The sequence below is a fragment of the Phaeodactylum tricornutum genome, chromosome 18 (assembly GCF_000150955.2).
Source record: "Phaeodactylum tricornutum CCAP 1055/1 chromosome 18, whole genome shotgun sequence".
Classification (NCBI taxonomy): Eukaryota; Bacillariophyta; class Bacillariophyceae; order Surirellales; family Neidiaceae; genus Phaeodactylum; species Phaeodactylum tricornutum.
In genome coordinates, this window is record NC_011686.1 from 405563 (window position 1) to 430496 (window position 24934).

Below are 24934 nucleotides of genomic sequence, written 5' to 3' on the forward strand. Positions count from 1 at the left end.
CCAAATAAATAAATGGATTCAACAGAAAGAGTCATTTGGATGAAACACAAGGGAAACGGATGAAAATTAACAAGACCCAATTTTCGTACCATGTGTGTTACAAGAGATACTAACAATTCCGCGATAAGTACGCAAGTATGGATATTGCATTATATGGATACTATGGGGAGCATGGAAGATTCAGGTTTAGTTGGTGAAGTTACCAGGACTGCAGTCAACTTAGGATATGATCTGATAAAAGGTGCTAGTTTGTAGAATCTAATATTCTATCATTGTTTTAAAAGTTTTTTGATCTGCCCTGCTTTTTACACAGTCCTTGTATCCGTGGCCTAACCCAAGGGGAGTGTTGCCAACAAGTAGAGTTTAGAGTCCCTAAGTCTCTTAGATGTATTGTAGGTTGTTAGCAATAACGCCAACACTTGTCTTATCATACAGCGGCATTCTGTCCACACAATTTACTTTGGTAGTATGTTGTGACAATGTCAATGTCAAGTATCTCCTGGCTTCTGAAGACAGCACAAGGTGATCAAGACTTGTCTGGCTTCTAACAAAGAGATACAAACTAACAAATATGGTTTTTACACAATTGTTGTTAAGATTTATAAGCTCTAAACAAAAGCCAAATCTATTCAGTTTCATCAAGTTCCACTGTGCCAAAACCACCATTCCAAGGTCTTAAGCATTACCATTGACCGTTTTCATCAATCCCACGGTATTGTACATGCTACCATGGGCAAGTTTATCATAGTAACCATGCTTCCAAGCATGGTAACGGTCAAGACCCAAAACAATCACAAGAAGTATTTGGACATTCAACTGTCCAGTCACCAATGCAAAATAATCATTGCTGCAATCTGCAACCAAACATACACAATTAGTTTTGGTCAACTTGCCTTAGGTGTCATGACTCAAGGCATGCACGCAATTGCGCAATGCAGTACTCAAAACCAACTTTCCAGTTGACAGACAACCTGGCTAACGGATGTAAATGAATGCGCGTCATTTTCCGTGCCCTGTGTGTTATGAAAGGTGTTTCCGGTTCCACTACAAGTATTTGTGAGCATGTGTGAATGTTTAAGGAAACTATGACAGAACAAAGATATTTGGTTATGGTTGAGTTTGTTCCTCAGGGTTTGTTGCATCTTGGCAAATCAGGCAAACAACAAGAATTAGTTTATAGTACTACTTCAATCATTGTTTCATAAGTTTGTTGATCCGTACTGCTAGTTTATGCATAGGTCCTTGTATCTGCTGCCAAACCCAAGGGGACCGTTTCCAACAAGTAGAGTTTTAGAGTTCCTAAGTCTCTTAGGTGTATTGCAGGTTGTTTGTAATAACGGCAACATTAATTTTACCAGACTCTGTCTTTAACAGCATTCTGTCCCATGGTGCACTTTGGTAGTACTTATTAACATATTGGAAGCATCAAAATTTTCTACCATATCTACGGTTCTTCTTGCAAATGGTTTCATAATCTACATAATTTTGGCCAGGCTTGTTAAATCTGGCAATTAATTCCTTTTGAAAATAGAGAAAATCCACTATTTGGGATGAGCAGGGGTGTGTATTACTTTTTTTGGGAAAATGTACACTGACTGTGACTACAACATGTCAATGGAATTGGCCTTATTATATGTATTCCTATGTAATTAAGGCATCGTTAGAAGATACATGGGCACAGATAACTTTTTAATTTGCAAAAATGCAAATTCATAGGCTGTGGTATTTTGTATATATCACTGTTAGTTACAATCATACACAGTGCAAGTCATTCCACAAGCTACTCTTTCTGCTTACTCTTTTGACCTGATCCAACACAATAGTGGTCCGACGTAATTAGGCAGCCTCCACGAAAAGCATGACGATATCCGCAAGAAATAAAGATACTTTGAATCTATGTTATTTTCCCCAAATCGAGTAATTTTCACCCCTGTTAATCCCAAATTGTGGATTTTCTCTAAAAAATGAACAGAAGCCACCCAATTAATGGTGTGCCTTTTTCAGTGTGGGACGAAGACCAGACGAAGCTGTCTGACAGTGAGTTTCCGCTTTCTGGGTCTAGAATCCTAGCAATTTGAGCAGCGATCAGGTAACAGCATCAGTGAGGAAACAATACCAAAATTAGCGGTGGAGCGCAAATCACAATCACGCGAGCGCTGTGTCTCCATTGAAAGTTTCACTGGCACGTCATCTTATTTCTACGAATACTATCATGGTATTCTACGAATGTGTTCTAACGGCTAAGAATACGGCTCGTAAGTTTCTATCGCCCCTGTCGAGAGGTTGTTTTCATTCGCCACTCTCTTAAAAACGGCAACTTGCGCAACGTTCCTTTCTTTACAGATTTCCATACATTGACTGAATTAATGAAGAAATTATCAACAGAGGTTGTCAAAGGTGGTGGTATTGTACGGGGTATTCATAATCACGGTATTCGCGATTTGCCCCACAGATTTCAGGCACGGTATGCCGACAGCCAAGGCAACCGCTACTACCAAAAAGGTCGATTCATATCAATTTATTATGATTCGAATCCCACCACAATGCGTCAAGTAGAGCAAACGCTGTCTATGGACGAAAATGTGCTGCGGAATACTCATTTAAAAGCGCGGAGCGTTTTGGATTATGTTAACATTGCACGAGAAGAAAGGAATCCGTACATAAAAAAAGTGCACGGGAGCCAAAAACTCAAAGCCAAGGCTGTTCACGAGCGGAACGAAACGGTGGAGAAAGTAATTGATGACATGCGAACGGATGATGTTTAGATAATTTCGGAAGGTGAAGAAAGCAACAAGATCTAAAGATCCGATTTTGCACTGAAAGTCTTTGAAAGAGTTGCTCTGTCTTGTAGCTACCCATTAAGCAATGAAACCGAATACGCAATTGCCTACATTTTGTAACGCAGTTCATGAAGTTAACTGTAAACTGGCAGTGGTTGCACGTCAACAGCAATACTATGTTCACTTTCAAATTGAACTGCTACAAATTTGCCAAAGGGAATTTGGAATTAGACTCATATTCTTGGACGAAATTACCGTTCTTCCGCGACGTATTTGAGTCGTATCTCCCATGTATAGTCACAATGACCAATCCTGCCAGTAAAGACCCTTTTCGGACGCAGTGACAAAGTGACTGTGGACTGTTGATGCTAACTGTAAGTTGGTTGGGCTGTCCAGCCTTTCATGGGAAATACATCAGTCAACTATCAAACGCGATTCTTCCTTTGCTTTTTCCAACTCTCACTGATGAACTCGTGGAGATCATCAATACTTCCATCGTAGGACACCGTTCAAGAGAATGCCGGTACCCGCGGCGCCAACAATGCCGCGGAGTGCGAGATTGAATGGTCGGAATCGGGGCACCTCGAGGTCTTTGATCTCGTCTTTCGCCGGAAGGGGGCTGCTTTTAAAAGTAGTTGGTTTTTTAGCCATATTATTAGCATTTTATCAAACTTTGTGGGTTTACTGGCTTGCTGGTGTCAACATTCCCGATGTTGAAATCGACAAATTGACGGGACAAAAGCGTATCCGACGGAGACCCGATAAGCTGCGCAAACGCGATCATATCGCTCGCAAGGATGTCCCAACGTATGTTGTTACATCATTGTTGGAATTCTTTCTGTCTTCTTCCGATAGCCTCACGTCCATCTTTTGCTTGTTGCAGCGATTTCTTAGATGGCATTATGGAGGGTTTTCACACGTTGGTGAGCATTAAAGTTCCAAAAAAAGGATTGGTTTCGACTGCGGAAAAGGCATACACTGGTGTGGGTGCTACATTTTGTCATGTATCTTGGCATTTGCAGGAAAGAGATCCCTCAAAAGTCCCGATGTTCAAAGATCTCAGAGAGCAGTCGATGATGTGTCAGGGAACCCTGCATACGGTTGATTTGTACGAAATCACGCGCAAGGCGTTTGCGTATGATAGCCGGAACCACACCTTTGCCGCTACTCCTCCCAAACCCGGACAAGGTCCTGTTCCTCCAACAGCTGTCGTGTTTCATGAATCGCGCTGTGGTTCCACTTTAATCGCCAACGTCTTAGGTGCTTCGACGTACTCACAAAGTCGGGTATATTCGGAATCGCCCCCACCCGTCGCTGCCCTCAAGGCTTGTGAAGGCGAGGGTACGACATGCAATGTTGGTGCCCAGTCTGCACTGATTCAGGACGTGTTTTATCTGATGGGTCGAACCACACGGCCTATTCAACCTCAGCACGTCTTCTACAAAATCCAATCGGTTGGAGTTAAATCAATTGAAGCTTTTGCCAAAGCCATGCCGAATACGCCGTGGGTTTTTGCCTATCGCGACTCGATCGAAGTCATGATGAGCCATTTCAAAAACTATCAGCGCGGCAACCCCCTGTCTCAGAACTTTTTGCCAGTCTGTCTGCGGTCGTACGGTGAACCCAATCAGCCGGCGTTACTCAAAGAAATAGTAGAAGCGAAAGAGCGTACGGTGGAATCTTTGAGCCACGAAGAGTATTGTGCAGTCCATTTGGCGTCCTTGTGCGAATCGGCTATTCGGGAATACGACCGGGCCAAGTCGTTGCCAAACGCGCCGCCCCGCTGGTTTCTCAACTACAACGAGCTTCCGTACGATGTTTGGGAACACGTTTTGCCACCTTTGATCGGCACGCTTTCTGACTCTCAAATGGCGCGCATGCAAGATGTAGCCAAGTTCTATAGCAAGGGTCGCGGGCCCCGAGCCGGACAACACTGGCATGAGGACACAACCGTGAAGCAGGGCATGGCACCAGAATCCGTCAAAACCGCTATCAGGGTGTTTTTGGAACCTTCTTACCAGAGGCTGGAGGAAATACGAGCTGAACTAGAAGCACAACCGGGCTATTAACAAAATAATCTTTAAGGCAGATGCTCTATAATTTGTGTTCCCAGTTAGGAAATAAGGACGTCGGGATGAAATTTCTGAAAAAGCACCTCACAGTAGACGTATGATTCTATCGATTCTGTGGTATACTTTTGAAAAGGGCGCGAAGCTGTGAAACTGTGACTCATCACGACAGTGAAATTTGGATGATGATTTTCGCCTGACGAAGTGGAATATTGGGAGCTCTTCGATTGCAGCGAACGACTACCATGGAGAAGAAAGGCTTGCCCTTCCCTTGCATAAAATGTGTTATCATACAAAGATGAAGTCGTTCATTGCTTGTGCGTTCATCCTGGCTTCTGCCGCTGCCTTTGCCCCGCAGCCAGGCTCGCCCGTGCTCCGGTCGACTTCGGCACTCTCGGCCTCGCCGTCGGATGATCGCAGCCCGAATCCCATTATCAAAGTAATGGCACAAGGAATGGGACTATTGAAGCCGCTATTTGCGGCCGAAGCACAGATTCAGGCCACTATTCTGGGAAAGCTAACGGGTGTGGACGAGGACGAAATTGAAGCCACCATTGCGGCCAACAAAAAAAGCAACAAGGTGTTGATATACACGTACGGCCTCTCCCCCTTCTCATCCGAAGCCGTCAGTATGTTGGAAGCTTCTGGTTACGACTATGAGAAGATTGAGCTCGGAGCGGAATGGTTTTTGCTTGGAGGGAAAGAAAGTGTAACACGCGTGGCGCTGGCGAAACAGGTAGAGAATGGAGCGACGTCGTTACCGAAGATTTTCATTGGTGGTCAGTGTATAGGCGGTTGTTCGGAACTTGCCGGACTTGTGGAGAGCAAAGAGCTCGATGCATTGATGAAAAAATCTGGTGTGACCAAGAAGGGTGCGAAAAAATCTTTGAAGATGTTTTAAGCAACTGTCAAGCATTTCGTCTCGTGGGCCTCGATCGATCTCTTCGCCAAGTCAAAAAGTTCCATTCCTTTATCTCACTGTCGTTATACCGCCTGACATCGTGAATTAAGGGGAGCCTTCAACACGTAGACTTTTTCCCACAGTAAAATAGAATGTTGAGCGACGGTAAAAACTCTATGTTGGAAGTCTATTTTATGGAACACGAGGTGTTGTTGCGCAACAACAGTTTCATATCGCTATGAGCAGGCTCATCAAAAGTGGTTTGGCCAGATAATCGTGCTCGCAGTCACGGCCTTGATCATGCCAGGCGGTCTCCCGTTCGACGGCTGCAGCCACAACTGTGAGAAGAGACGGGTGTCGGGCCATTCCAGGACGAACCGAATGCTCGGTGGCGAGCCGTTCCAAAGCGATTATGGCACTATCCCGAGCTTCTACGAGAGAGGCATCTGTGTATGACGCCGCTGCAACCAGCGCCTCCAATACAACAGCGTTCTGACCCATCGTGAGGCGATTTTGTTCTTCATTCACAAGATGCATTAGTGCGTGGACGGAATTGTCTTTGTCCCGGATGTTGGCTCTCTCGGAAAGGCACACATCGGACAAAGTATCCAACAAACCAGGGTAAAGAGCCATGACGTTACGGTTCTCGGCGTCTCTCGCTTTGACGCGAAAAACTGCTGATATTGAATTAGCTTTTTTGCTTAGCGATGCCACTATCAAAGCATCCAACATTGGTTTGAAAGATTCCATTTTGATAGTAGTGTTGCCTGCGATTTTTGTCAATGCAAGACACGCCCTTGTCTGGACTTCCACCACTTCGTCGGTTGTCGTCACAATAGCTAAGGCTTCCAGTAATCCACTATACTTCCCCATGATGGCCACTGTTTCTTCACACGCGAGATTAGTGAGTGCTCCTGCAGCGCGCCGGCGAGATTTGGAGTCGGTGTCTTTGGTGAGGGCGTTTTTGAGTGCTTCCAGCACAATTCCCGATTTGAAAGTGACGAGCCGTAATCGATTTTCTTTACGAAAGGCCAAGTTTTGCAGTGCGGTGATGGCTGCTTCACGAGCAGCTTTTGTGTTTTCCACCAATAGCAGTTTTACAAGCGTACCTAAAATCCGATCACTGAAAGCCATTCTCACCTGAATGGTTGGATCCGATGCCAACTCCATGAGGATTGTCACAGCATGTAGCTTTCCTAGATCCAAAACTTCTCCATTTGCTATTCGTAAAATGCCATCTAGCACTTCCTCGCTTTCATAAAGAATTGATTTATTCGCATCGCATTTGGCCAGAAATGCGATAAAATTCAACCGTACAAGTTTGGCATCCGCAGGTAGCGTTTGATTGGTGGCGGTCCTTTTCAGTAGATCCATCATGCTCGATTGCCGCAGTAGACTCGCCCGTAGCTCATATGGCCTGGACAAGGAAAGCAGCACCTTGAAAATGTTGACAATGGTAATATCCTTGTGCGCTTTGTTTCCCGTTTCAGAATACTCCATCAGTTTAAGCAATCGCACCATATACGTGGAGGGCCACCTTTCGAACGTTTGTTTAATTGATCTGGGTGATGCACGCAAGGTCATTTCCAATGCTGTACATAACATACGAGTCTCAGCGTCACCATAGGAGTACTGCAGTCTTTTTATGAGTGCCGAGGCGACACCTAGCGCTAGTTCCGCATTGTGATACGTCTCGTCGTAGTGGTCTAAAAGTTCGCACGCGTTGGTTATCGCAACGATCCGCTGTTCAGTATTCGGGGCTTTAGACAATTCTGCGGAAAAAGCGAACGTATCGAAAGAGAAAGAAGAGGTGAGCATAACATCTGACTTTCAGGTGGGGATCCAAAACCGACATACCTTCCATGACGCTTTTTGTGGCTTTGATGTGAACCTTTGCCGAACCGGAAGAAGGCGCCGGCGACGGGTCTCGTTTTGAACTCGACGACGCATTGGGATCATCTCTAAAATCGACGTGCTTCTTCGGGGGGTAGGATCTGGACGAATGGGCTGAACGCGTTTCATCTTGAGGCTGCGGATGGGATATAATGGAACGGGTAGAAACAGGAGTACGTTGTAGACTATCGCTGCTGGAAACGATGGGCTGGGAACTGGCGCTACGTGATCGGCGGTGAGATTGAGGAAGATGGACTCGAGAACGGCTCTCTCGAGACGGTGATTTTGATCGGGGGCGCCGCGGGAGAGCCAGGGAGTTGGAGTGAGAGTATCGAGGGGAAGGCCGCCTTCGGGGAGAACCCGTCATGACCGACCCAACTGTTCCCCTGGTGTAAATCTGCGATGGCGGAGACCGTAGCACTGATTTGGAAGGACTGATAGGACCTCTTTCGAAGGCATTTTTCCGCTGGGATGAAGTCTTCATGCTCGCCATATCCCTGTTTCTTTTTTATCGACTACTGTTGCTGTAAGGGCGAATGAAATGGATTGGATCTCTCGATCTGGTTTGGTTGAATCGGTGAAACGCTGCGGTAAAAAGTTCCGTCTAGGTAGGGGAATGATCTCATATAAAGATCTGGCCATATTTGAAAATAGTAGCTTAAATATTCTTCTTGCCTAATATGTGGGTATGCAAAACACGAACCAAAAGTCGTTAAGATGGAAACTTCGCTTATTTGATGAAAAAATCTCAACGTCTCTGCGATATCGCTGATTGAATTTGGCAACAGAGTATTTCACTGGTTCGATTCTGGACACTAGCTAGGAAAAACATGGTGACTCTGAGTCCAATCCTCTTTTGTTGGATCGTCATCCTATTATACTTCTCTCTAGTTTTTCCCTCTCAACGCTCAACGCCATTTCCTATTACAGTTAGCTAAATCCACACGCGCCCTTGCCCAAGATCCACAAGTGTCAGAAATTCACCATCAAAATCACAATAACTCTCTCAATTCGATATTCCCTGGAGAACTTGACATGTATGCTCGCGGAATGAACTACTGACCGCTCCTTATTACTGACGGCTCACCGGGATGGATAGCTATGAAAGTTTGGGTTGCTCGTTTTATGATACAATCAAACTTGTAGCGAAGGCCGGACACTCTGTCAAAGAAAACCAACAAAAGGTTGCTTTCACAGACGTTACATACAAACACATCTTTAAGTGATTTTTGAATCTGAAATTCCCCTCACGTTTCGGCATGGGGGATAAACCTAGCCAGTCAAAGATATCCCGTGTGTGGACTGATCCAAGCGAATTGTATTCTTTGGTCGCTGTGGAACTTTCGTTGCCATGGCAGTGAGGTAAGAGATTTTTATGTTTGGGAAGACCCATCCATCTTCACAAGCTATAAATCGATAATTGAACTCCAAGCATAGAGTAGCAAATCAAGAGAGAGAGAGAGAGAAAAACCTATAGAGTGATGTTGCGCTGGTGAGTTTCAAAAAGTCCATTGGACTCATGAATTGAGGATTGAGTCATTCCACCAGCAGAACAATTGTCATTCCTAGTAAACGTGACCCTCATGGAAAGCCTCTTCTTTTTCAGAAGATTCAGGAAGCTTTGTCGTAATCCTTCAATCGAGAAGCTGGCAGGACGCCAAAGAACGAGTGTCAACGCACGCAACACTCACAACTTATGCTAAATTTTCAATCGACCTGCCAACAGTTTTTGTCTAGTGTATTCCCACATGGATATTGCACCAGATACATGCACGTTAAGACTCCGGATGATACCCAGTTGCGGAATCTCGACGCACTGATCGACAAGCTGCAGATATTCAACAGGGATACCCTCTTTCTCTTTCCCGAGAAGCAAAACTGTAGGAGCGTCGGGGTACTGGAATTCACAAAGGGACACACTTGACGAAGTCTGCTCGATACCGACAATGTAATAGCCCAGGTTCCGGGCACACCGAAGCCAGTTAGCAAGGTCCTATAGCGAAGGAACAGCAAGCGTCAGTTTGGCACAATACGAAAAAAATCCTCTTAACTCAGCGAATTCAAAGGGGCATCTTCATACATAGGGTCAATCACATCAAGGTGTGCTCAGAACAGATCTTGGTAAAAACGACGTTAATCCTCCGACGCCCATTCAAAAAAGATAAATAGACCGACAGGAAATCGAGAAACAACATACCTTCTCATTGCATTCTTCGATCTCGATCCAGTCACTGGCCCCGACACAGAGACTCTTAAAGTTGTCCATTTTCGTTACTTGTAAATCCGGTATCACAAGACGATCAGCCGCAAAAATTTCCGCAGTTCGCGCCAAACCGCCGAGATTTGGAACCTTGTCAATGAGACTAGCACAAACGATAAGCCCTTGTTTTCGTCGACCAGCGATGTTTCGCAAACGCTGTTCACGTAATTCCTCCAAAGCTAAATTAAGTGCATCAAGTGGTATGATTTTGCGTTGAAAATTGACATCTCCATCAACAAGGGAATCCGTCGACTCCTCGTTGTCTGTTCCCATGTCAATTATGTTTTTAATCTGCTTCCACGTTGGTACATCCTTGGCGTGTGCCTCAACATAAACCTCTTGAAGGCAATCTTTGATCAAGTCTATCATACTGTCCGGATCAGCTTCGTGTCCCTCATCGACTCGAATGCTGAGAGCACCTTCTGGAGTACACACCTCGTCGACGTTGTAGCCTGAAAAAAAATTTGTTTGCTTTTTCCTTAGGCGGCTCATGTCGGTGTTAGTCTCCAAGAAATTATGCAACGAGCGTAGATACCAGTCCTTATCCAATTCTCCTTTTTCAATGGGCGCATCTCTTACATCCATGACGAGCGGAATCAATCTGTGAACGAGCAGTTGTGCAATAGCTCGACTAAATCCTTGCGTCGAACTCAGCCAAGGAATCACTCCTGCCAAAATCTGTTTGAGACGTGATTTTCCTTTCTTGCTGCCGAGTTGGCTATTGAAGTCATTTTGGTAACGACCAACAGTCAGGTTTCCAGTCACTACCATTAGCGATGAAACTTGCTGCAACGATAAATCTGTGCGCTGAATATCGGAAACAATCGCCTCGGAGAATAATTCAGGAAATTTTCTGGAACACTGAATGGTAAATATCTCTAGAAAGTAGCGAATTTGGCCATGCAAATTCTCTGCCAGCGCCCGAAAGAGCTTGGTGCATATTTCCTCAGCAATATCGCTGGTCACAAAGCGCGACAAAATGCATAAAGCTTGCCAGGCCCTCATCTTGATGCAGTAGGCTGCTGTGCCTTTCATTACAAGGGTAGGCGACGTTTTTAGGGCTTTGTCGAATAGAGACAAAATAAGCGGATGTAAAAGCTTGCTCAAAACATCAGGGTTCAAACCTCGGTCAACATTTGGAAGCATCGCAACAAATGTGAGGATCAACCCTCGTACAATACTCGACTCGTCCGTATTTGCTGGAACTTGTAATGTGGCTCCGCCGTGGATAGAAGTAATATCTTGGTGCCTAGAGGCTATGGCCACAAGCTCCTCTTTATGAACAAGTAGCTTTGATATATCTTCCATGTACGGAATCGCCGCAATTCCTGCGTCTTTACTATTTCCTTTTTCCGGACCAAGCCAGCTGGCGCAGATTCGACAAAGTACAGAGCGAGCGATATGGGTACGCGCTGTCCCGGCGATATTGATGAGCCGACGAAACGCCGAACGGATTGGGTCAAAGGCTGCCGAATCCTTGCGTAGGCGGTCTGCCTCATCCATAAGAAAATCGACCGAAAAGAGAAACTTGCAAATTTCATCCAGCATGTAGGAATTTTCCGAGCTGGTCTTTGAATCAATCATCATGGAAATCAGCGTCTTACTAATCCGATCGAGATGTCTGAGGTTATCAACATCGGCGTGAGGATTGCAGTCCATCGATAAGGATGAGAATCGGCTTTTGACCGTGATTAAAAGGACCTTGAAAAGAGGCATGAGAGCTTCGTGAGGCGTTGATTCTAGTTCGTCAAGAATTTTTTCAAACACTGCTAAGTGATAGGTCACCAAATTATCAGTACTTTCAGGGGGATTGTCGAAGAGACTGGGTAGAATGATGGACAGAGAGCCCCACTTCGCGTATTGAAAAACAGATCTTGCCGGCTGAACATGTGACCCACTTTTAACAAGATCTGCGAAGCGAAGACTCAACAGAAGCTGAGCTGTCGAAAGCAAATCATCCTTCTCAAGCTCAGCCCCGCTTGTCAGCGAAGCAAACAGGAGTGCTAGATCATGGATGGAGCTAGCACCATCGCTAGAATCAACGAGGGTTTTAAGACTCTTGTTCAACAATTGACCTACGGCTTCACTTATCATCATACTTGATGGGAAGCCTTCGTGAAGGACTTGAAATTGCCCAATCAATCGAGCAAACGTTGCGGAAAGTCGCTTGGCGTTGCCCGATCGCGAACCGCCTACGGAACCCCATGCATCGTTGCCACTGTCCTTGGCTGACAGAACTTGAACATGACGCAAAAGAAAAGTAATGGCGTTCCTCAACATTCTTTCAACGCTCGGCGAAGGAGGCATCATTTGTTGGGTTTTACGGTCCATCAGAAGATCCCCGTTGCCTATTCCTGATAAAACGCGTAATTGACAACCACTCTCAAGCAATATCAAGGCTCGAGTCACTCGCTCTGCTTTCGGCCACGTTGGTAATGATGAGGCAGCTGCTGCAGATTCCAAGCCTTTATGGATGGCAGGCCACAATACTTCACCAGCTGCCGACGAATCATTTGCCGGCGTATTCAATGCCAAAGAAGAAAAAAGAGCAATCGCCTTCCCAACTTCTCTATCAAGCTGCGATGATCCAACCACTGGATCCCAATCTTCAACTGACGTAGGCGTCGCTTCCTTAAACAAAGAGCCGCTAACGTACGCCATCGAAAGAGCCGATCCAAGTGTACTACCCCACAAAGAAGTTTCCTGGCTAAGGTTAGTCAGCCATCGATACAGGGCAGAATATGGAGTGATGCTAGTGAGACAAGTTACACCCTTGTTGATGGATTCGGTCGACATGATTCCTGGTCCTCCCGTGGTCGTGGGTAGCGGGTAGAGCGCCAACACAGACAGTATTGATAGTGGCGGTATCGTTGCGACTGGCGTGGCGCTAGCTAATACGGTTGCTAAAGAATTGAGAAGTGACTCCCGGTATGATGCAACCAAGGACCCTAAAGAATATAACATTTGAAACGAATTCACGCCACTTTGTAGCATTTTTTCGTCAAGTGGAAGAACAAAAGAATTGTGATTCTGTAACGTTTTCGCAAGTACTGAAAAAGTCAACACAGTTGTTTTTCGATGCAAGGTCCCCATGGTTTCCACCTTCCACAAACCGCTTACAAACTCGTGAAGCCTTTCAGGATGCGGCCCAATTGCCATGATAAATCGGTCCAAGAAATTCTCGAGCAAGACGCTCATGTCTTGGGACACAATCTTTCCTTTTACATCAACGTTCATGTGCAAGCCCACCGATGCCTCAAGAGAGTCGTAGGCCGGTAAAATCACCTGCCATACAAAATTTGTCGAAACGATGCTCAGTGGTGCACCACATCTGGGATTTTCGATCACGTTCGATGACTTCTTTTGCCTATTCTTCAATCGGTTCCCATTCTGGTCGGTGGCTACGGATGCATCGGCAGCGCATTTGTACTCTGATGTCGCTGAATGGACTTGAATACCTGCTTGTCCTTGAAAAAGTCTGTATAGTCCCAGTTTGCGCAACGCCGGGGCATCGTGAGAGGTCAACGTCCGAGCTAACAAGACTCTCATCCACTCCCACGAAACATTCGGCGGTGTCTCGCCGGATTCATTCCTTAGCGTTGCCACTGGATGCGTTTCCATCTTGGCACACAGCGACGCCACAGTATCCCAGACTTGATCAATCAAATGCGTTTCGAACTCCATTTCAATCATCTCAAAGCACGCTACGAATTGATTCCAAGTTGGTAGATCTTCGCGCTCGACCATGCACCGCAGCAAATAGAGGGCACGTCGACGGAGCAACTGAGAGGTGATCGTATCCAACCCTTGATAAGCATACTCGCTCCACGCCCAGGAAAGTTTCTTGGGCACAACGTTACCTTGGTCGAGACAGTAGTGAATTAGTTGCCAAAACCCTGATTGTGCAATTGGTCTACAGCATGTCTTGTATGTAAAACTATGATGGCGTTCCGCAAAGACGGGCAATTCTTTATCGATAATGGACGAGAAAAGATCACAGAGAATAGTTGTACAAGTGAGTAAAACGGGCCCCAATCTCGCCGACGGAATGGGTTCCGGCGTGGTGGTTGGAGTGGCGGTGGTGGTCAGGTACAAATCACCCACTACAATCCATAACCGCTCAATGTACCGTGTCGATTGCCATGACGACGATAATGTGCTAAGTACGGGCCACAAGTCGTTCGAGAGCGGTCGTAACAAAAGCGCAATATCCTCCAGTGACGAGGCGGCTGCTTCGCGTACACCACGTTCCATTGTGTCGGTGACAGCGATCGCGATCATTTCAGACGCTGTCGTCGCCGCCGCCGCATCAGTAGTGGTAGCTTCCGTTGCCAGGCGTACCAAAAGTAGACTAGAAATCTTCCACCAATGTACCCTAGTCAAAAATGTCTGATCCCTTAGAGTTGAATTCTCGTGCATTTCGTCCACTCCTGACGACTTTTCACGGGCGGTAACAGGATTTGGGACGCAGATGAGTGATAAACAGGTTTGGAGCCATTCCGTATGCCATTCTTCTACCGGTTGCTGGTTCCAAAAGACCGCGTCCAAAATGGCCTCTAGTAGGGATTCGGAAATACACTTTGCGGCTGATAATTGTTGGTATTGCTGCCGCAGAAAAGGCAAGACGACCGTAGCCATACCGACTAGAGGATCCGCTTCCACTCCATCATGCGTGTGCTTTTGGGAAGCGCAGCGGAATAGGAGGTATTGTAGAGTGAGTAGCACAGTATGCGCCTGGTGATCTCGACCGCCAACAACTTTGACGTCATCAGCGTCGTCGTTTCCATCGGCTTCAGCCACGGTTGCCAGACACAAAGTGGCTTCGTCTGGGTCCGGACAATAGTAAGTAACAGTATCCGTCCAGGTCCAACGACTACAGGAATCGATCGTTGCAGTATCGTTTGCCGGATGCTGGGGCTCCTCTTGCGTCAGAGCGGCGATCCAAGTGGCGTAGATCGGCACCAGCTGGCGGAGAGAAAAGGGCAAGGGCTCGGAACTGGACAACGCCTGTCGATTACTCCATCGCGGTCGCAATCGATGTAAATTTTGACTCTGGGCTAGTAATATCGATAATCCGAATGTGTCTGTCTCCCTACGGACGCCGTTGGTGTTCCATAACGTGCTGCTGGCCATTGGATGGGGCTTCGTCCACTGATCTTATTGGTGCGAATACCGCCTCGTTCCTAGTTTGCTTCCAGAGACACTTTACTGACCTCCTCCACCGAGAGTTGTGGCGATCGTGTTGACGAGACTACGTCAGACGGCGATGACAAGGGGCAGTCGCGAGTGTGAGTCTATAGCGAGGAAGGATCCCACTCCACGAGCCGGTCGTGTGGAATGGCTGTGAAGCTCCTTTACATTTTCACAGATCCATTCACAGGTCACTGTCACACACGGCAACGAAGGATTTGTGGTCTCTCGGGCACCGTTCGTTCCTTTTTTGTTGGCGGACAACTAGTCACGAATCTCACAGGACTGTGCGGTTCCATTCCACAAATTCCGATCATGGGTCACGAGTTAGTCACAAGCGACAGCCTACGAGATCTAGACACTCGTCACAAAATCTTTGGCGTCTGCATCCAACAGCCTTGTTCTTCGTCTGGAGTGGGCAGTACTCGTTCGGCCTTTCCCTGCTACTATAACTGTTCTCGTCTCTCCAGAGCACTGGCGGCTGCGAATCGTAACAAAGGGCACTCGACCGGCTGCTGCAGTCGCCATGGGTACCATTGCGCCCTTGCGGTCTCCCTTGATTCGCGCCGGTTCCTCCACAACGTCCGCCTTTCAGCGGGTACAGAACGGCATCGGCCATTTAGTCGCCACTGCGGCACCCGACACCAGCAAGAGCAGTACTGGCGGTACGGAATACAGCACCTACCTGACTCGCGTCAGTCACCAAGCACCCGCACGTTTGATTCCACTGCAATCCAGTGCCGTCCAAGCGGCCGGCGCCACGATTGCCTACCTCGGTAACTACGGTGGCGGCATCCTCCCCGGCGATACGCTCCACTACCGAGCGGATGTTCTGTCGCACGCTACTCTCGCCCTGCTGACGCAAGGATCCAATCGTGTCTACCCGCAATCCAGTCTCCCACAAACCGTTGATGGTATTGCAACATCACCAGGACCGCAAACGACCAAACCCAGTCGCAACGTCCTGGATCTGCGTGTCGACGAACACGCGTTGTGCGTCGTGACCCCGGATCCAGTGACACCCTTTCGGGGCAGTGTTTTGGAACAGATACAGACAGCCGTCATCGATCCTAATGCGTCCTTGGCCTTGGTGGATTGGATCTCCTCCGGTCGTTACGTCCGCGGAGAACGATGGGAACAAACCTCGCTGCTAAATCAGACGGAAATTTACTTCAACGACCACGACTCGTCTCATCCCGTCCTCGTTGATCGTGTCATCCTGGACGGCAACACCGGTATGGACTTTCGGAACGCGTCTTTGCAATTCAACGCCTACGCCTCCCTGGTCCTGTACGGATCCCGGGTCGAAGCCGTCGTCGAGCGCTGCCACGACATGGCTGCCAGCTTGGCGCGTCCCTACACTCGGATTCGGGAGCGTACCCCCAACACACGGACACAAACTCGCAATAGCGATCATGACAATCTTCCGTTTGATGGGAGCTGTTTGGCGGGACGCGTCCTCTGCAGCGTCACCACGGTACCTACACGCCACGCTGATGTGTACGTCGCGCGACTGGCAGCCTGCTCCAACGAAGACTTGTACCGCGTTTTCCACCATTTATTGCAACCCACCGCGGAGGACTTGGGCTACCCCATTTACCGTGATCGCATTCGGGCCGTCACGTCATCGCCCGTGCGGAACATTTCCGCAGTTCCGGAATCGACGTCACGATTGGAGGAGAATGCCGCGTCTGTGGCGATCGTTCCCACCGCTGACGATCACCTTGTACCGCCTCCATCGAGTGACGCCACTTATTGGAATGCCTTTGTATTGGCTGACTCGGCCTTGCCGACGGGAAGCTTTGCCCACTCGGCCGGCTTGGAAGCCGCTGCGCAACTGGGTCTCGTAGCGGCGGGCAACAACGACAATTCAATGGTTTCCGATCTCGTCCGCGCCACGGCCACATCCACTATGCAAACCGTCACGCCCGCACTTCTCGCTAGCCACAAGGAAGCTTCTTCTAGCGCGTTCGGTGCCGACGGAGAGTTGGATGCAGAATTTATCACACGTTGGAACCACTTAGATCGAAATCTCCATTCCTTGCTGGTCGGCAACGGACCGGCTTGTCGAGCCTCCCTAGACCAAGGTCGCAACTTGTTGCGCGTGGTGCAGGTTTGGTTCCAGCAAGGTACCAAAACACACACAAAAGTGACTACCAATCAAGTACTGTCGATCTTGCAAGCTCGCGTTCGAGACGACCCCAGCGCCGGTCATTTACCCACTATTTTTGGTGCCGTTGCGGCCTTGTTGGACTTGACCGCCCCGCAGGCGTGTCAGCTTCTAGCGTACTGTGTCGCTCGGGATGTGGTGTCGGCCGCCGTGCGCCTCAATCTGGTGGGTCCCATGGCTAGTGTTGGGATTTTGTCCGATGCGCAGCAGGCCGGTCAGCGAGGAATTGCACTGGGACGCACTTCATACGAAAACGGACTCTCTGGAGGAAAAGGCTCCGGCGCCTCCTGTGCCCCCGTATTGGACGTCCTGCAACCGTGCCACGATTTGCTGTCAACTCGCCTGTTTCGGACGTGACGATTGAGAAGAGAAAACATGCCGAATGTGAATTCTAGAAATTATGCAATGTCTGATAAGAGGCCGTACTTTAAAACAAACTTCCTTATGACTAAAAAAACTCGACGAACGATTTCGCTCCCCCTTCGGTATTGCACAAAGAGACATGCCAATAATTCAAACGAAACATGGGATTGCCACTTTGGTAAAATCAACATTAAACATGCAATTGAACCATTAACAAGTGGCCAGGCTGTGTATGCGCGACGCAAACCCTTAGCCGCAAGGAGCAGTATCACCAACCTTGCGATGGCAGTGACCACAATACTGATATATGAAATGGAGAATGGTGATACAGAAGCAAGCAACGCGGTGAGTAACTAGCCGAGTAGGCACTCACATTCGCCCGAAAGGTACATAGTGTAAAGTAGTGCTTCTTCCACTTACATGCTCGGTCGTTTTGCAACCGGGTACTACTAACGGAACCCAAAAGAGCGGCCAGAAAAGGAGAATAAGAATCACAATCATCGTAATGGTGAAGCAATCGATTTGGGAGCGAGTCCGCGTGACGGCCGACTGCTGGCAATAGGGACAGTTGATATTGTGAGGGCTCCTGTGCGTTTTGTGTTGAAGAAAAGAAGCCATAACAGAGAGGACAAAATGAGATTCACAGCACGACATCAAAATTCATCAGGTAGCCTATTCCGTGTAAACAGCAATACACTGACTTACGTCCCCAAATTCGTAAGATTGACGACTTGGCCAGTGGCTGCTGGCGATGGAGCTGGGACCGTGTACGTCGTCGTAGTGGTCGTTGTTGGGCGTGACGCTGTTGAAGAGGCCGGAGCTGGCTTATAGCTGTTGCCGGCAGGAATGGCCATCGCAAACGGAGGCGGGTTTTCTTCCGGCGGAGCCGAATTCAGATCGATTTCAGCCTCCGGTGAAACGTTGGATTCCCCTATATGTGCAGCACACAGCGAGACAAAACAGTCACATTGTCAGGAGACAGAAAACTGCAAAGCAGTCACTCGGAAGCACGCTGCGAAGGATAGCGACTACGAGAGCTCGTATTTCCTCTCCTCGGCCAATTTTCATCTGTCGATTCATTCTATATCAACAACTTCATGAAAAGGAACAGGCAAACGTACCTTTGAGAGTCATGGTGGAAAGGGATCGATCTCGAACCAAAGATTGCAGAGTGTGAACCGCTCGGGCTTTTTGAGAGTAACCGATTTCTCACGGTCAGAGTCTGTGTGTTTGGCAACAGAGTACTCTCTACCCTTTACGGTTCCGAACCAATCACTCGTTTCCGGGTATCTTAGTGAATCCTCCATCAAAGTATATAACCCCATTTGGAACGACAGACTGCTCGCGAGATATTCCTCGTTCATGTCACAATCAGCATCACCAAAGCAAAATGGATTTCTTATTTCCAAGCGATCTCTTGACAGTGAAGCAGGAGCGGAAAGTTTCACGTAATATACGATAAGAGCGATTGCATTTCTTCACATTTTTAAGCAACATTACCACAACGTCAAGACTATGGAGTCGCTTGGTAGACGGATAAAACCCCGCTCCGACTAGCGTAAGTCATCTACTAGATTCCTCTCTTGATACGATAAGAGCGATTGAATTTTTCACATTTTTGAAGCAACATTACCACAACTTCAAGACTATGGAGTCGCTCGGCAGACGGATAAAATCCCGAGAGATTCACTGCGATTTCGTTCCGACTCGCGTAAGTCATCTACTAGATTCCTCTCGTTTTTTGGATCCGCAACGACGGCTGGCCTATAACATACAATCGCGACCAAAACAAACGCGATATCATTTTTCGAATAGTGGAAATCTGCACATCACGGATGATATTTGTCAGCGTCAAGGGCACCCCCCTACAAATGCAGGAGCAAACAGAAAATGACATAAGAACATTGCTGCTAGCAGGTTGGCTGTCACAACTACTAGTAAATAAGATTGACAGCATCGCGGCTTGCTTGTTCACATTTATGTTAGGTCTTGCTCTGTCTAAAGAGGAAAAGCCTTGCCGAAGGCCTTTCGCTTACTATTTCGAATGTATTCAAGCCGTTTCTGCCGATCCCCGCGAGCGTAAAATGGCGCAACGCAAGTATTGGAGCAATCATTTGCTGCAATTAAACTCATCCATTCATGAGCACTCAACCCACATTACAGGCTCAAGTTGCGTCTTTTCACCGTACGGTTTTACTGACAGTTATAGTTCATGAAACGATTTTTCGCTCGCATCTAATTTTTCTGTCGGTCACAAAACATAATCAACGACTACTTTGACTAACCTGTAATATCTTGCAGAAACGAAAAGCGCGATTGGTGGAAACATTCACAGTCCACCCTTCTGAAGCGCAGAAAGGACGATACTAAGTCTCATGGTGCACCGAGAATCCCAATTGCCATCTACCATAAGTTCTAGGCGATTCGTGAGCAGCCTGCACGTGCAGCACATATATGGCAAGAGGAGTTCGCACCTACATAACGACCGTTCGACTTAAATATAAGTTGACATTATCACGCTACTAGGAGGTTTGGCCAATCACTCAACGGTAGTAGAGCGGTTCTCACAGAATTCCACGAACCGAAGGACGCCGACTCCGTACAAGATAGCAAGCTGAATGTAGGAAAGCCAGATGCGTTGCCGGTAAATTCCTTCGGCATCTAGTCAAAGGAACTTCATATAGCCAGTCCGCAACTTTTTTAGCCCAGTCCACTTTTTGCGGACTGACGAGGAAGTCGTTGCGAGTAGCAAGCAAATCTGGCCGGTGTTTTCTTATCACTCTTTTCTTGGTCACTTGCTTTGAAACCCCCACAATAATATGGCAAGTCTCAATACAAGCGATGCGACAAAAGGTGACAGTAGCTTCATCGACCAAGCTCCCTTCGAAGCGGAAGCAGATATTACTCTCGTGACGCTGGAGGCAAACGTATTGGACGAGGAATGTGGCTGGGATTCCTCAAGTCGCGGTCTTTCAGCCCCCATTGACATGGAACGTGTCTCCTCCAAAGATACAGAAGCTACACAGGAGAGCTTCACGGTGAAGGTGGTCGACGATGTCGTCGAGATACCTCCAGTTACACCTGGGCGCACCACACGTAATTCCTACAAGTTGGACGAGAGCCCACCCGGATTTCGCAGTTCCAACAAGCGCGTTTCAGCCATGACCAAGAAGGATAGCAAACTCCGGTGTTTTGATGTATCCACTGTTGTCGGGGTGATTGTTTTGTTAACCATCACGCCGTTTGTCCTATGGCTTGTACTATGGATTCGTATCAGTGGTTGAGTGAATCTATTCTGGCTCTTTTTGTGGTTGTCCGCGATAGCGCTTCATTATATGGAAGGCCTCATGCTCGCGTAATTTTTCTTTTGATAAACATTGTAATGTAAGTGTAATACTTTACATCCTTCTTAGAAGCGATGCTTCCATAGCTTTGGATTGCGCCCACGGCCTCCACTTGGTCTGTTGACACTTGCCTTGGCACAGCAATCGTCATCCGATAGACAAACAAACAACAATACCTTTGTGATGACAAATTGACTTCCCAGGATGCAGCCATCCACGATAACATAAAGTTCGCAAACAGTTCACTCGATTAATACGGATGTTTACTCTCGTTACAACTGGCATGATGCCGTGCTCTCAAACCGATGGCCGAGGCTCCATCCAATCGCTGCCTACTAAGCGACCGCTCACACGTCCGGGAAGAGAATTGCACGGATACTGGGCAGAAGCTCTTCGTACACCAAATTCAGTCGACTCGCCATGGTATTGTCACAAACAATCTTACCGTTAAGGGCGGTCAGCACGATACCTCCGTACGAATTAGTGGTCAAATCCCTGTTACGATTCTCGTTCATGACAACCTTGGGCTCCAACGTGACGCCGGATTCCCGCTTCATGATCTCCACGTATTCTTGGACGGCTACGTCGAGGATCTTTTCGATCGTGCCGATATCCTCGTTGCGGCAGAAAACGGTGACTTCCATTTCTTCAATCTTGATGAGTCCCTGGACAATGAGTTTTTGGAGCAACTGGGGGTAGTTCTGACCGCGCGCTACGACGGCACACTTGGCGCCGGCATCGGCCACGAGCTTTTGCAACAGATCGTCGCGAATCTTCATTTTTTTGACGCGGCATTCGCCAATCTCGGCCGATCGCGCGATACGCTGCTGCACTTCGCGATCCTTTTCCTTCTTGGTGAATTCGTCCTGAATGTTCAACTTGGCTTCGTGCACCAAAGTTTGCTTCTCCAAATTGAAATCGTGTTCCGTCTGGAGACGAAAGTGCGGGCGAAAAAGGGAATTGGTGTGAGGAAGAGATACATGTAAATTCTATGGATACAGAATGCGGTGCGAGTATTGACGAAGCCATCTACAAATTGAACAATGCGAGGTAAAATGGGAAGAAACAATGTCAACTACAGGAGGCAAAGAAAGTTGCATCGACTACGCCGTCCGGAAAGGAACGTCGGCAAATCTCCACGAGAACGTCCAGGATGACATGAATACCGAGGCGTACCGTAGGCAGAAATGAAAACACCGTTGCGAGATCGTACAACTAGCTAGGTATAAGCTCTTTGCGGACCGATCCTTTACCCACCTTGACGCGAATTTCGTTGGCCTTTTCGTGGGCCTCTTGGAGAATAAAGTTCACCATCTGTCGAATTTGATCGGTAGCCGCCATGGTTGCAGTTGGTTAGTTGAATGCTCAAATATAAAACACAAAATGTAGGGAGGAACACGAGACGTCAATAGAACGGAACCACTATTCGCAACAACTCTTGTAGGTAACGGAACTTGCTTTGTAGGAAAGGAACACACGAACATTCAGTCATTTGCGGTTGACCCCGAACGAAATCCGCGGCACCGTGGCATCCAGAGGCGCCCTCTGCCCTGGGTTCCCGTTCGGCGAAGGGAAGAACGTCGCAAATCCACGCGCGTCGCGAGATATTCTATATTCACCTACGTGAAGGTTTAAAATTGAATGACCCCACCCCTAGAATGTCGTACCGGTTTTGAAAGGAATATTCGAGTTTTCATATATAACGGCTATCCGACACTCGGCCGGGCTCCAGCATGGAAACCCTTGGTGGGGTTAAAACAGCCTCACTGCCACGGCAACTCCGTGTATACCGAGTGCCATGGACACTACACACGATGGCTCTCCAGTGTCCATTCTCCCGCAGCGTTGGGAAAACCTCGAAGGATTGTTTGCTCCATGATTGTCGTGCCCATCGCGACACTCACTCACTCTCAGCTACCAAATTACTGTCTATCTAGCTAGCTAGCACTCTGTCTAGGAGACGTCCCAATCGAAGCCTTTGCCAAGCTCTCGCTTGCTTTTCGCTTCTCCGAACCATGAGCGACCGACCCAAGGGTCCGCTGGGGATCGACCCGTTGCGCTTTTCGATCGTGTTGTTTGTCTTTTTGTTTCTCTTTGTCATTTATTTACTGCTGCCGCGAGCTCTTCGGAAACAGTACTTTGGGGCCTACCCGAAGCGGCATGCCTGGTCGGCACGTTCACGGGCACGGCGATCGGGAGCCGTCTACGGACAGGTACGTGGACGTGTTTTGCTCGACAGGCTGCGCGCCAGACACGAAGCCACTCGGCGACGCGTTTCGTTGCCGCACGCCACCGTGGCGTGGCTGCCTATATTATAGAACAGCCGGGATCTGTACGAGACGCATTGCTTTGCTGGTTGTGAGCAATGACGTAAAAGCGTTTCACTTCTGCTGACACACATCTTGGCATTCTGCTCTATTCTTATTCTTTCTGGTAGTCGACCATTGGAGACAACACAGGCTCGTACACGGGTGGTTCTTCGTTGGGAACGGGTACCACTACGGGCAGTCATCGCGCAATGCATATGGTTGGTCTCGCCGCCACCGCACCACACCGCGCGGAGGAAGAGCACATTGATTTTACCACGCCCCCGCACGATGCGCAACAAAACAATGACGAAATCGTCATTTCCGCCGCCATGCAGCAACTCCGCGATCCCGGGGTCCTCATTGTGGCGCACGGAAGCCGGGGTAAACCCAAAACCGTCCGGCTGCAACTCACGGAAATGGCCATTACCTGGCGGACAGAAACCCGTAAAAAGAAGGACGTCAAGCCCAAAATGGGCAAACTGCATCAAGTGCCGCTCTCGCACATAATGTACGTTGATGTGGGGAAACAGACTACCGCACTGCGGAGGGTGGAAAACGCGTCGGTGAGCGAAGCTCTGTGTTTTTCGCTCTTGACCAAGGAAGGGTCGTTGGACTTGGAAGCCAATTCACCACGGGAACGGGACGCATTGGTATCGTGCTTTTCCCTCGTGTTGGACGAAGTGCACGCACAAAACTGGAGAGACATTTACCGCGGTCCTTCCTCAGATATGCCCAGCTCCTTTGATGAAATGGATCGCGCACAAGCGGGAATTTACAACAATGCCTAGAATAGGCCATTTATATTCTTATACATCCATGCGCCCAAGTAGTTGCATATGGGCAAGAAATGAGACATGTTCACTCATTCGCGTTAGCATATTTATTTCTTTTGCATCCGGGCAACCTTTTGCTCCTTTTGCCGACGCTTCCATTCCAGCTTTTTGGCTGCTTTCTTTGGCAGCGGCTTTTCCGGATCCCTAGGATTCGTGTTGCCTTTGCCTTTTGTTGATTGGGAGTCGTTCGATTTGATCTTTTTCGTGGGGCTGCTCTTCGTTTCTCGGACTACCGGGCTTTCTTCAACGTACGGCGTTTTCACCTTACTTCTTTTCGCGGCAGACTTTGGACTTGCAGCGGTTGTCTTCTGTACGACAGGAACTTTGCTGCTCTTCAGAGTCGCCACAGTTTGGGTTGCTGGCTCGGTAAATTCGCCATTGTAAAATGGAATCGCGTACTTCCCCTTTACTGGCTCTTTGGGTGGCGAGTGTTTGGTTGCACCCCCACACGTTCCATACACGCGACGAAAAATCCGTTCGTATCGTCCCCTTGATCGACGCGAATCAGTCGTGACGCATCATCGGCGCTCAACAAACCTTCCACCGCTTGTCCACGACGGTGCCAGGTGGCCAAACACCGCGGTGCAATCAACTTCCACACATCACCGCCATGATCCCGTAAGACCTCACCCACTACTTGTTCATTTTCCTCCACATTGACGCTGCAGGTCGAGTACACCACACGCTTCACGTTAGGAAAATTGGTCAAGGCATGTTTGAGTGCGGTGCTTTGAAAGTTGAACAAAGCCTGGAGTCGCGAGGCCTCATCCGCATCGTCTCCACCCCGAGCTTCATTGTGCCGGTCCACCGAGGTAAAAATTC

The 24934-nt window shown here is 48.1% G+C and overlaps 9 protein-coding genes across 9 annotated transcripts; 6 read left to right on the forward strand and 3 right to left on the reverse strand.

Annotated features, from left to right (window-relative positions):
• Positions 1 to 2212: 2212 nt before the first annotated feature.
• Positions 2213 to 2765, forward strand: PHATRDRAFT_39131 (predicted protein; the record flags this gene model as incomplete). The annotated part of the gene is made up of 2 exons (XM_002183053.1): positions 2213 to 2255; positions 2386 to 2765. The coding sequence occupies 2 exons, from the start codon at positions 2213 to 2215 to the stop codon at positions 2763 to 2765; spliced, it is 423 nt and encodes a 140-aa protein (XP_002183089.1).
• Positions 2766 to 3297: 532 nt separating this feature from the next.
• PHATRDRAFT_48622 (predicted protein) lies at positions 3298 to 4849 on the forward strand (the record flags this gene model as incomplete). Its single annotated transcript, XM_002183054.1, has 2 exons — positions 3298 to 3587; positions 3664 to 4849. The coding sequence occupies 2 exons, from the start codon at positions 3298 to 3300 to the stop codon at positions 4847 to 4849; spliced, it is 1476 nt and encodes a 491-aa protein (XP_002183090.1).
• Positions 4850 to 5147: 298 nt separating this feature from the next.
• GLRXC2 (glutaredoxin) lies at positions 5148 to 5750 on the forward strand (the record flags this gene model as incomplete). The annotated part of the gene is made up of 1 exon (XM_002183055.1): positions 5148 to 5750. The coding sequence occupies one exon, from the start codon at positions 5148 to 5150 to the stop codon at positions 5748 to 5750; it is 603 nt and encodes a 200-aa protein (XP_002183091.1).
• Positions 5751 to 5978: 228 nt separating this feature from the next.
• Positions 5979 to 8167, reverse strand: PHATRDRAFT_48623 (predicted protein; the record flags this gene model as incomplete). The annotated part of the gene is made up of 3 exons (XM_002183184.1): positions 7608 to 8167; positions 7358 to 7522; positions 5979 to 7222 (listed from the first exon to the last, which is right to left on the reverse strand). The coding sequence occupies exons 1-3, from the start codon at positions 8134 to 8136 to the stop codon at positions 5979 to 5981; spliced, it is 1938 nt and encodes a 645-aa protein (XP_002183220.1). The 5' UTR covers positions 8137 to 8167.
• Positions 8168 to 9399: 1232 nt separating this feature from the next.
• Positions 9400 to 9960, reverse strand: PHATRDRAFT_8000 (predicted protein; the record flags this gene model as incomplete). Its single annotated transcript, XM_002183185.1, has 2 exons — positions 9400 to 9636; positions 9841 to 9960. Coding segments are annotated over 2 exons (357 nt in total), but the record flags the coding sequence as incomplete, so codon positions are not given.
• A 5659-nt stretch (positions 9961 to 15619) lies between these two features.
• On the forward strand, positions 15620 to 17731 carry PHATRDRAFT_48625 (predicted protein; the record flags this gene model as incomplete). Its single annotated transcript, XM_002183056.1, has 1 exon — positions 15620 to 17731. One exon carries the CDS (start codon positions 15620 to 15622, stop codon positions 17618 to 17620), a length of 2001 nt encoding a protein of 666 aa, XP_002183092.1. The 3' UTR covers positions 17621 to 17731.
• A 2619-nt stretch (positions 17732 to 20350) lies between these two features.
• On the forward strand, positions 20351 to 21034 carry PHATRDRAFT_48626 (predicted protein). Its single transcript, XM_002183057.1, has one exon. The coding sequence runs from the start codon at positions 20446 to 20448 to the stop codon at positions 20908 to 20910; it is 465 nt and encodes a 154-aa protein (XP_002183093.1). The 5' UTR covers positions 20351 to 20445; the 3' UTR covers positions 20911 to 21034.
• A 166-nt stretch (positions 21035 to 21200) lies between these two features.
• On the reverse strand, positions 21201 to 22417 carry PHATRDRAFT_29711 (predicted protein). Its single transcript, XM_002183186.1, has 2 exons — positions 22228 to 22417; positions 21201 to 21899 (listed from the first exon to the last, which is right to left on the reverse strand). Exons 1-2 carry the CDS (start codon positions 22309 to 22311, stop codon positions 21318 to 21320), a joined length of 666 nt encoding a protein of 221 aa, XP_002183222.1. The 5' UTR covers positions 22312 to 22417; the 3' UTR covers positions 21201 to 21317.
• Positions 22418 to 22888: 471 nt separating this feature from the next.
• On the forward strand, positions 22889 to 24067 carry PHATRDRAFT_48628 (predicted protein; the record flags this gene model as incomplete). Its single annotated transcript, XM_002183058.1, has 2 exons — positions 22889 to 23183; positions 23408 to 24067. The coding sequence occupies exons 1-2, from the start codon at positions 22986 to 22988 to the stop codon at positions 24065 to 24067; spliced, it is 858 nt and encodes a 285-aa protein (XP_002183094.1). The 5' UTR covers positions 22889 to 22985.
• Between the last annotated feature and the right edge of the window lie 867 nt (positions 24068 to 24934).

What these genes read in the sequence shown, in the direction of transcription:
- PHATRDRAFT_48626 (XM_002183057.1), top strand. Translation starts at nt 20,446, where the DNA reads ATGGCAAGTCTCAATACAAGCGATGCGACAAAAGGTGACAGTAGCTTC.
- PHATRDRAFT_29711 (XM_002183186.1), bottom strand. Translation starts at nt 22,311, where the DNA reads ATGGCGGCTACCGATCAAATTCGACAGATGGTGAACTTTATTCTCCAA. An exon ending in CCAACGAAATTCGCGTCAAG is followed by an intron (nt 21,900 to 22,227) that starts GTGGGTAAAGGA and finishes TTTCGTCTCCAG; the next exon opens with ACGGAACACGATTTCAATTT.